This window comes from Trachinotus anak, unplaced genomic scaffold, assembly GCF_046630095.1.
Source record: "Trachinotus anak isolate AG129_WGS33_773 ecotype Australia unplaced genomic scaffold, CSIRO_AGI_Tana_v1 ptg000009l, whole genome shotgun sequence".
Lineage (NCBI taxonomy): Eukaryota > Metazoa > Chordata > Actinopteri > Carangiformes > Carangidae > Trachinotus > Trachinotus anak.
Window position 1 is genome coordinate 396,121 of NW_027273860.1, and position 11,380 is coordinate 407,500.

The window sequence follows — 11,380 nt, forward strand, 5'->3', positions numbered from 1 at the left end:
TTAAAGATTTAGACGCTGATTTTACCCTGCTAAGCTGCTAACCAGTTAGTCAATGCTCAAGGTTAGAGATGGAGGGGGGGGACGAATGGTTAGCCGATATCAACGCCAGCTAGAGGTGAAGATTCACCGGATGCAGTGTTGTCACTAAAACCTTTATTTCTCAGCTTTTGAAACAGATAGAAACATAAAATGAAAACCATCTGAGACCTTAAACTCTCTGCCTCTTTTACATCCCACTCCCCCATTTCTGTGTCTCTCACTCACTGAGTTGAGTCACAATGATTAACTGAGTAGCATCACGTGACCAGTGTCATGAAGACTAGAAAAAGTCCCAGAAGGTCCAGATAGGACAGCACAGTCTTGGGACTGTGGTCCACTTATTGGTGAACTCAGATTTAAAGTGTTTTATTTAAATACATTTTGCAGTGGTGCACGACCCGAATACAACGAAACACTTTGTTTCCTGGTTGGCTGCTGTTTTCTGGGACTGGGCTCACTTCCGTCAGTTAGTCAAAACACTGATTTAGAAAAAATACACTTTTTAATTTTTGTATTGTCTTACAGGTGCGTCCATACAGAGTGCATTGCCCAGGTTGGGGAGGGCAGGGCAGGGTCTGAAAGTTACATCTGCTCCACCTGCAGGCCTCAGGAGGAGGACCTAATTCTGGACACACCAATCCCACACAGTCCTACCCCAGCCATGCCTATCAGTCCCATTAGCATTTCACAGCCACCAATTTGCAGTCATACTGAGGGTCCACCCAACAGTTCTACCGCTCATAGCCCAGTCCAGCTCGTCTTCTCAGAGTCACCACAGAGTCCTGTCAAGACAGTGTGTACACCATTACAGCAGAGTCTTACACCACCTCACCCTGATCCATCAGACCTCCAAGAAAGTCCTATACATACTCACCCTCTTCCATCAGAACTCCAAGATAGTCTGATACCTATTCACCCTGATCCATCAGAGGCTCAACAAAGTCCTACACCTACCCACTCTGATCCATCTGAGCTCCAACAAATCCCTGCTACATCTCACCCTGACTCATCAGAGCTCCAGCAAAGTTTAGCACCTGTTAACCCTAACCTATCAGAGCTCAAGCAATATCCTACACCTACTCACTCTGATCCATCAGAACTCCAAGATAGTCTGATACCTATTCACCCTGATCCATCAGAGGCTCAACAAGGTCCTACACCTACCCACTCTGATCCATCTGAGCTCCAACAAATCCCTGCTTCATCTCACCCTGACCCATCAGAGCTCCAGCAAAGTTCAGCACCTGTTGACCCTAACCTATCAGAGCTCAAGCAAAGTCCTGCACCTACTCACCCTGACCAGTCAGAGCTCCAAGAAAGTCCTGCACCTACTCACCCTGACCAGTCAGAGCTCCAAGAAAGTCCTACTCCTACTCACCCTGGTCCATCAGAGCTCCAACAAAGTCCGGCACCTAATCACCCTGATCTATCAGAGCTCCAGCAGAGTCTGGCACATACTCACCCTGATCCATCAGAGCTCCAACAAAGTCCAGCACCTACTCACCCTGATCTATCAGAGCTCCAACAAAGTCCAGCACCTACTCACCCTGATCTATCAGAGCTCCAACAAAGTCCGGCATCTACTCACCCTGATCCATCAGAGCTCCAACAAAGTCTGGCATCTACTCCCCCTGATCCATCAGAGCTCCAACAAGGTCCAGCACCTACTCACCCTGATCCATCAGAGCTCCAACAAAGTCCTGCACCTACTCACCCTGATCCATCAGAGCTCCAACAAAGTCTGGCACCTACTTACCCTGACCAGTCAGAGCTCCAACAAAGTCCTACACCTACTCACCCTGATACATCAGAGCTCCAAGAAAGTCCTACACCTACTCACCCTGATCCATCAGAGCTCCAACAAAGTCCGGCACCTACTCACCCTGATCTATCAGAGCTCCAACAGAGTCCGTCACCTACTCACTCTGATCCATCAGAGCTCCAACAGAGTCCGTCACCTACTCACCCTGATCCATCAGACCTCCAAGAAAGTCCTGCACCTACTCACTCTGATCCATCAGAACTCCAACAGAGTCCGTCACCTACTCGCCCTGATCCATCAGACCTCCAAGAAAGTCCTGCACCTACTCACCCTGATCCATCAGACCTCCAAGAAAGTCCTGCACTTACTCACCCTGATTCATCAGAGCTCCAGAGTCCTTCTCCATCACACCCAGGCCCATCAGAGCTCCAACAAATTGGTAAATCATCTCATTCTAATCAATTAGAACACCAAAAAAGTCAACCACCTTCTCATCCTGGTGAAAAGGACCTTGAAACTAGGCCTTTGCCACCTTGCCTTGATGCTGCAGAATTCCAACAGAGTCCTGCGTCATCTCACCTTGATCCTTCAAAGCTCCAAAGTCCATCACCACTCTACTGTGGTCCAGCAGAACTCCACAAAAGTCCTGTGTCATTTAACCCTGCGCCTACAGAACTCCAGGAGAGCCATACCCCATCTCCCCTTAGTCCAGAAGAGCTTCAACAGCCTACACAGTCTCACCTTTGTTCAACACAACTTCAAAAAAGAACTATGCCATCCCCTTCTGGTCCTGCTGAGCTGCAACAAAGTCCTACCCGTGTGACTTCCATCCAGGCCCAGCATAGTTCTTGTCAGCTCAGTTACACCTCTTCTAGCCCCACCCAGAATTCCATAGAGGAGCAGCTTATAGCCACAGAGTCTCAGCAGAGTCCAACGCAGGGTAGTCCCATGTCTTGTGGCCTTGCACATTCTATGGACAGCCTTCCACCAAACAGTTCACCCCAGGTTCAACCGGGGCTTGAAGAGCCTCAGCACAGCCCTCCACCTCAGAGTCTTGCACAGGACATCACGACACAGCTTGATAGACCATGTAGTCCTGCCAACAACATCATCACACAGTCTCAGCACAGTCCCCTACAAAGATGGAATAGCCTTACACCACATAGTCCTGCACAAGTCTGCACGTCCCCTCCACAGAGATCCACACAGGAAGCTGAATCTACACTGGACCAGGAGAGCCCTGGATCAAGCAGCCCTGCTCACCTGCAATGTGGGGCTGCACAGGACATTTCTACACTGGACCAGGACCCCTCATCGATATACTGTAGGTCTGCCCAGACAGCAAGAAGTCATGCCTTACTGAGGCCCATCTCAGCTCCATGTAGCCCATCATCATCCCCACTCAGACTCACACAGTGTAGTTTGTCACAGCCTGCTAGCCCAGTACAGGCCCACTCTACACAGCCTATAAGGCCTTTGCAGCATAGCCTGTTTCCCTCTTGGCTTATTGCACAGTCAAGAGTCACTGAAGAATGCATGCAAACCACTAACGCAGAGCTGAATTTCTTGGAGCATAGCCATGTACAGCTGAGTTCAAACTTTGATGGCCAAACACTGGAAAGTAGCCCTGCCCCTCTTAGTCCCACCTTTGAACTGTCTACAGTGCCCCCTGATAACCATGGCACAGATGGCCAACTTCCAAACCAGCATGGTCCTGTTCAGAGTAGCATGCTTAGCGTCAGCCATTCTAGCCCCCACCTTGCCCCTGTTCTCTCTGCACCAGAAAGCCTTGTTCACATTAGCACTTCAGCAGAACACAGTAGCCTAACCTTCTCACCTTGCACAGATGAAATGGAGGAAAGTCCTCCCCCAGCTAGCCAAGTTCATCAGAATTCTTCTCATGACAGACCCTCACACTGCAAGGAAGGTGAAGCTAGCCTCATACATATCCAAGCTAACTCAGCTAGTGCTAGCCCCTCACATGCCAGTGAACTGCCTATTAGCACTACCAGTTCTCTTCAGGCCTGTGCTAGCTCCATGCCAATGGAGGCTAGCCCTGCTGACATCAGCCCTTTATCTGCTGAGACTAGCCCCTCAGCGGTACTGACAGGACCTGCCAACCCTGTCTTGTGTCAGGATAAGGACACGGAGGTAGTAGTTGACCACCCAAATCTTTTTATCCGGTTGGACGCTGGTCCCAGTTGTCCTAACTCCAGTCCAGTTCACACTAGTGTTACTCATGCTGGCCCAGTCCACACAGAAGCTAACACCATAGATGCTCGAGATAGAACTGGTCCACTTGTTTGTAGTTTTGCAGAGCTCACACAGACTCAGTCGAGTCAAAGTCCCACACATCCTAGGCAGTCAAGTCCCTCACATGTCCGAACTACCTGCAGTTCTTCACGGACTGCTCCATCTAGCTTTAGTCCTCCACACTGTAGGCCAACTGGTACTAGCCCAGCTAGTAGTTCTATTAGCCACAGTCTGAGCAACATTACCTCAGACAGCAGTGGCCAGACAGGTCCTCACTCTGCTTCCGTAACTGATGTTTGCGTCATCCACAGTTCACTAAGGTCTAGTCCTGCTGGTCAAGCTAGTCCTATTAACATACAGAGCACCTCTAGTAGTGCCCACTCAGGTTCTCTCCGAAGACAGAGTTCATTAACTAACTCAACATACATCAGCCCTGCGCATGCTTCTGTTGTTTGTGTTAGTCCATCTTACAGTCCAACTCAGGCCAGTGAAACTGATCGTAGCCTGCATTATAGCCCAGCTCCCGACACTGGAACCAATTCTGGCCTAAGTGCGGCACAACTGAGCCCCTCTTTGGCTAGTTCAAGTCTTGATGTGGACACTGTGGCCACTTTCATAATCCAGAGCTCTGTTCTTCCCAGTGCAATTCATCTTGATTCTGGTCTTGTTAAACCTACAGACAGTATCATGCAGATGAGCCCAGAACCTGCAAGCTCCCAGCCTGATGACTCACCTGCTCCTAGTCCCAACCAGGCTAGTCTGAGCCAGGTTAGCCAGTCCCCAGTTAGTCCTCTCCCTGACCCTGACAGGTCTGCTGTTGAAAGCCAACAAAGCACTGCCTCGGTAAGCCCCTTGTATCAAAGACCACCTTCTCCTGTTGATGCTTCTTCCACTGAGCCTAGCCTGAGCCATGCCAGCCCTGTCCCTCCTAGACCCACTCAGGATAACACTGCGATGCCTAGTACTAACCACATCAGTGAAACACCTGCTAGTACTCCACCCCCTGCCCCCTCAGAGGTCAGTCCTACCCAGACACTCTCCTCTCATGCTTCGCAATCTCCAACTAGTTCTGTGCACAATAGCCCAGCTCCAAGTCCTGTTTGTGGCCCTACAGATTCAGGTTATACACAGACTTCCCCAAGTCCTGGTCCTGTCAGTCCTGTGCGGCCAGAAGTTAGTCTCAGTCCTGTTCCTGATGGCACTATAAGTTGTGAGGCTAGCCCTGCTCCCAATCAGGTTTGCCCCGTTGTTGTTACCCCTGTGCAATCTGAAAACTGCCCAAGTCCAGGTCCTGCTGGCCCTGTTTGGCCTGATGCTGGTCCTGGTCCTGGAAGCCACTCTGTTTCCAGCCCTCAGCAAGACGCAGAAAGAGAGAGAGAGTCTGTAGCCACTGTGGGTGAGTATCGCGGACATTGTGTCATATGAGGTAGAGAAATTGAAAATTGTGGTTTTAAAAGTTGCTGTGACTTCAAAGTGGAGATTTTAGTTTGCTTAGTTCATTCGTTTTTTCTGATCCTCTAGACATCAGCGAGGCTGAGAAGCAGGAAGAGGTGGTGGAACAGAGGAGGACTGAAGAGGAGGAGATGGACAGAGAAGCTCCACAGCAGGGGAAGGAGGAGCTTGTTGGGAGGACGGAAGACCAGGAAGAGGACTCTCCTTCAGGTAGGGAACAGCTGCACTGTTGATTCTCACCTGCTGAGGTAATGCAGAGAGACAGTGATAAGCAGTGTTCAGAGAGAGGAGGCAGAGGCAGTGTGTGTTCACTGTAGTACGCTGCAGGGGAGTGTTGAGACTTCATCTATCAGTCCTCATGTTCTGGTCCGTCCCGTTCTCGAGATCCAGAAAGAACGCAACACAATCTCATTTAAGTAATAACACACTCATCATGTTGTTCTTGTCCAGATTGAAAACAACATTCAGACATTCACAGTGTATCTGAAACAGTGTGTGAACCCCTTGACTAATGACATGAACAGAAGCTAAGTGGAGTCAGGAGTTATCAGACCTGGAGTCCAGTCTGCGAAATTAGATTGGAGGTTTAATTTAGAGACACTTGGACTAATAACACACTCCAGACAATTAAGCCCTTTTTCCCTTGGTCAAAAAACCTGATAAAGCCACTAACATCGGGCTTCTGTCAGCAATGGAAAAGGGTACAAACAGCATTCACATCCAGGTCAAATAACTTGGGTAGATGTGGGTATTTATTGTCTTCATCTCCGATCAGCAGTGACGAAAACACGCTAATTTTCAATGCATTTTCCTGCTTTGTCGTCATTCAGGCTACAGACACACTTTTGTGCTTGAAGATGAAAGAGTGAATAGTAACCCTGAAATAAGTTTCAGAAACACACAATTACCAGTTGAAGTGTCTCACACTGAGGCCCCAACACTTTTTACAGGAGCACCAACCTGGAGATCTGTCTCACCAGTTTGCATGGCGGTTAGCAGCTCACATGTGCATGTGATGACATCGCTCCTTGCAGATTGTGTATCCTCAGTCTGAGCAGAAAGGCAAACTCAACTGGCAATGGAAAGGAGGTCAATTGGCTTTTATTAGCGGGTTTACCCGTGTTTAAAATAACGTGCTTATACCTGCTAATACTGTTGTAAAAAGGCTGATAGAGAAATACCATCTGATGTGAAACACGGCCTCAAAACAAAGATCTCAGAGACTGAGGATGAAAAATAGTTGATGAACATGAAGCTGAAAGGGTCACAGTTCAGCATTTTTACGATTATCTGTATTGTTACTTTTTTTAATGGCTAACTGATAAAATTAATACATTTTTAAATGCACTACTCTGTTGTGGGTCTGGTCTGCAGCAATGTCCCACCCACAGCACCATTTGATTGTTTTACACATCACGAGTAATAGCCTAACAACACTGAAGGCTACTGTGTGCACAGACGACACAGACAAGAGCAGCTCCGGTTAGAGGGCAGAGGTGAGGGTCGAAGTCAAAGACGGCAGACATCACTGAAGATGGAATAAACATTAAGATCCTCTACACTGAAGTGTACAACAACACGCTGAACAAGTTCATCTGTTGACCCAAGACGCACTGAGCAAGAGAGAGGAAAAGAGAGGAACCGCTGCTAACTGCTAAGCTAAAGTAACTAACGGATCCGAATAGCAGTAACAAACTCCAGTAACTGGAGATGAGATGCTACACTGACGTCAGCACGTGAACAATCTCGCTGCTGTCCCTGTAAAGACACTTTACTACACTACAAGTAAAGTTACTGAGTGAAAGTGTTCTCAGGTAAAAGTCAGTTAAAATGTCTCTGAGTAAATGTGTTACTGTGTTACTTTTTAAAAGGGGAAGGGTCAAACATGTTATGGTGAGCTTACAACTGATATTTACTTATTTACAGTTGTCAGTTTATTAGGAACACCTTGATGAAACTGATGTAGTCCAACAGTCCTGTAACATGAAGGTTTAATGTTCAGGATGTAATAAGATAGTTTTAGACAGTTGTTGATTCAGCTGTGTGATCGCTGTGGAGGATGTAGTGTGTGTTATATTATACAGAGGTGTTTGACCTGCTTTCATGGATATGATTTACATTACATTTAGTCATTTAGCAGACGCTTTTATCCAAAGCGACTTACAGAAAGGGGAACAACCAAGGTTAAGTGCGATAAGAAGTGTTAGCGCAGCAATAAGTGCTAGTTACGATTCTTTAAGTGTAGATTTGCTATGTAGTGCTAGGAGAGAAGGTGCTCTCTGAAGAGCTGGGTCTTCAGGAGTCTTTTCAAGGTAGAGAGGGACGCCCCTGCTCTGGTAGGAAGTGGTAGTGCGTTCCACCAACTGGGGACAACGTGAGAGAAGAGTTTGGATTGCCTTGAGCGAATGGGTGGCAGAGCCAGGCGTCGTTCGTTAGAGGAGCGCAACAGTCGTGAGGAAGCATATTCCTGTACCATGGCGTTCAAGTAGGTAGGTGCAGTACCAGAGACAACTTTGTAGGCAAGCATTAGAGATTTGAACGTAATGCGGGCTGCAACAGGTAGCCAGTGGAGCTCGATGAGCAGCGGGGTGACGTGACCTTTTGGGTTGGTTGTAGACCAGGCGCGCCGCCGCGTTCTGGATCATCCGAAGTGGTTGCACTGAGCGGGCTGGGAGACCCGTCAGGAGGGCATTACAGTAGTCTAGTTTTGAGATGACCACAGCTTGTGTCAGGAGTTGAGTAGTATGTTGAGTTAGGTAAGGTCTGATTTTTCTGATGTTGTAAAGTGCATAGTGGCATGACCGGGCAACTGAGGCGACATGATTGGAAAAGGTTAGTTGGTCATCAATCATAACCCCTAAGTTTCTCACCACCTTGGTGGGGGCAAGCCATAGGGAATCGGTTTTGATGTTGATGTCATGGTGTATTGTAGGTTTAGCTGGGAGAACCAGCAGTATGAATTGGGTGGACAAAATACCTGTGTCCTTAAGTAGCAAAAGGTTTGTGTTGGCATATCAGTTATCGGTCTTCCTGATTACTAATAATCGGTATTGGCCCTGAGAAACCCAGAGCGGTCAATCCCTAATGGAGGTGGTTCAGGTCTGTGGGTGGTCTTCCCGGAAGAGGACGAAGTCCAGCTGAGATGATCAGTGACAGAAACTCACTGTCAGTGTTTGTGTGTTTGTCTGTAGGAGTCCAGTCTGCATCGGTCCTGAATCAAGACCATCAGCCTCCTTCTCACACTGCTGCTGCCTCCTCCCTCCTCCCACAGCCAGCTTCTCCCCCCCTTCACTCTGTCTTGCCCCTCCAACAACCCTCCTGCCCCCCCTCATCTTCACCTTCTACCTTCCCCCTCCCCTCACCACAAGCCCCGCCTCCTTCTTCTCCTAGAGCTGGCTCTCTGGAGGCCTCTCTCTCCTCGCCCCCTCAGAGGACTGCCTTAGCCCCCTCCTGCTCCCCCCACACCCCACCTCCGCTGGAGGACCACCCCCAGGAAGAGGTGCCCACCAATCAAAGAGAAGTTGAGACTACAACAGGAGCAGAGTTGGGGCTAGAGGACAAAATGCTTTCCAGCCAATCACAGAGCCTGTTTGAACCTGTTGCTGTGACAACAGAACCCACCAAAGATGAGCACCAATCACATGCTGAGCCTTCAGAGAGGGAGGAAGAGGACGAGCCTGCTGAAACGCTAGAGCCAGCATCAGACAGGGCAGCCCCTCCTGAGGTGGTTGCAGGGCAACAGCCAATGAGGGAGAGGCAGGATGTGGAGGAGGAAGAGGAGCAGGAAGAGGAGCAGGAGGGAGGAGTAGCTGGTCAGATTTATGAAGAGGAGGTAGAGAAGGCGAGGGAGGGTGCCAAGCAGGAGGACCAATCGGATGTGGAAGAGGAGGAGCCGATGAGCCCTGTGCTGGACCTGGACACCTCTTTTGACAAGGAGGTGATGGAGCTAATGACCTCCTCATCTCTTCAGTCCTCCCTCCTCCACCTCTCCTCCCCCAGCCCCCCTCCTCTCTCCCGCCGGGGGAAAGGTCGGACTCTCAGGCCTCCTCCCTCCAGGCCATTGGATGACCTCTCCATCCGTCTGAGGCAGTCTCCCTTCTCCACTGAGGCCTCCCCTGAGACCTCCCCCACTAGAACTCTGGTCACCCCGCCTCCACTCTCCCCACTTTCACCTCCTCTCAGGTCCTCTCCCCCTGCCGGAGAGTCTCCACCTCTCTCCAAGGTAAATCTAAAAAAAAGACAACTGTGACATTCTCCTCCTCATTTCCTCCTCCTTGTTTCTTCTTCCTTGTTTCCTCTTCCTAGTTATGTCTCCTTCTTGTTTCCTCCTCCGAGTGATGACTCTTCCTTGTTTCCCCTTCCTTGTTTCCCTTCTCCTCGTTTCCTCCTACTAGTGATGACTACTCCATGTTTCCTCCTCCTAGTGACTGACCTCTCCTAATGTATTTTTGCTCCCAGCCCCAGGCACCTCCCACCACCATGCTCCCCCTCACTCCTAAAATCGGGATGGGGAAACCGGCCATCTCTAAGAGGAAGTTCTCCCCTGGCAGAGCCAGAGTCAAACAGGTATGTGACCTTTGACCTCCACAGGTGTGTTTACACCTGTTGTGCTCCCAGTTTAGTGGCTGAACTGGTTCTGGGAGCAGTGTCACCTCATTCTGACCTGCAGCCAGTAAAACCATTTCACACCATTATTTGGTTTATTAGTTCAGGATTCTTCATGATCAGTGTGTTTGGTCAGAAGGTTTGTTCTTGTACTTCTCATAATTTTTGTAAATTCAGATTCTCCTCAGAGAGAAAGAGCAGTTTTCTTCTTCTACTTCTTGGTGTTGGGTTCTTCTTCTGCCCTCCTCAGTGATCAGGGAGCTGCTGGGTCAGACCCTCACTCCTCTCTGCTCCTTCAGTCAGCTCAGGGAGGCAGAACATGTTCATCCTCATCCTCTGCTGTCGTTCACTAACACTGCATCATTCTTTCTCCTCTCAACATGTTTGGCTCTCTCTCTCTCTCTCTCTCTCTCTCTCTCTCTCTCTCTCTCTCTCTCTCTCTCTCTCTCTCTCTCTCTCTCTCTCTCTCTCTCTCTCTCTCTCTCTCTCTCTCTCTCTCTCTCTCTCTCTCTCACACACTCACACACACACACACACACACACACACACACACACACACAGTAGCATGATGTCTTGTGAAGAACATGGAGATCACTGCACGAAGCTGTTTTTCTGAGTGAAAGTATTTGAATATTTGTGTGTTGGGATGCAGAGCTCAGTGTGACTGACTGGTTGCATGTTATTGTCATGGTAACATTGTCTCATCATGACTTTCTTTTGGTTTCGCCTGATTTTTAATTTTTGACTTTTTATTTTGTGGCTGTTGCATTTATGTTACTGCATTTTGTCCCCCTCCTCCCTCCTCCTCCCCCTCCTCTTTTCCTCCTCTTTCTTGACCCCTAATTTCTCTCTTCATTCTCCTTTTCCTGCTTTTCTTTTACCTCCTTCTCCGTCACTTCATCCATCTTCCTCCTGCTTCTCCTCCCTAACTCAGGGTTCGTGGTGGAGTAATCGCAGGGCAGTGAGCCCCCCCTCGTCCTCCCAGGATTCCACAGGGGAGGGAGGGTGGGACAGCCCTAAGCCCCGTCCACCGGACTCTCCCCTCTGGAGCATGAGAGTGGTAAAGAAGCGTACCCTAACTCTGATAGGTCTCTGTAACTAACCACCAACTTACTAACTCTGTGTTCACTCACACCCGCCCCTCTGGGATGTTGCAGTGTAAAAATCAGGGGCACCCTCTCTATCAGTCTGCCTGTCTGTGTTCTGGAGCTAACATCAGCTTACTAACTGTGTGTCTCTGTATCTCCACCCCTCTTTGGTGTAAAGGTG

General features: G+C 49.1%; 1 protein-coding gene across 8 annotated transcripts in view; it reads left to right on the forward strand.

The window, feature by feature from the left end:
* The window catches only part of kmt2ca (lysine (K)-specific methyltransferase 2Ca), a 58,913-nt gene that overhangs the window by 13,580 nt on the left and 33,953 nt on the right, over positions 1-11,380 (forward strand). For 7 of the 8 annotated variants that reach the window (XM_071484219.1, XM_071484226.1, XM_071484221.1 and 4 more), the window contains 5 exons: positions 565-5,450; positions 5,576-5,716; positions 8,698-9,728; positions 9,965-10,072; positions 11,046-11,171. In XM_071484219.1, the coding sequence (XP_071340320.1) occupies positions 565-5,450; positions 5,576-5,716; positions 8,698-9,728; positions 9,965-10,072; positions 11,046-11,171 (6,292 nt within the window). The remainder of the gene's footprint in view (positions 1-564; positions 5,451-5,575; positions 5,717-8,697; positions 9,729-9,964; positions 10,073-11,045; positions 11,172-11,380) is intronic. The other variant, XM_071484223.1, reaches the window with a different exon arrangement.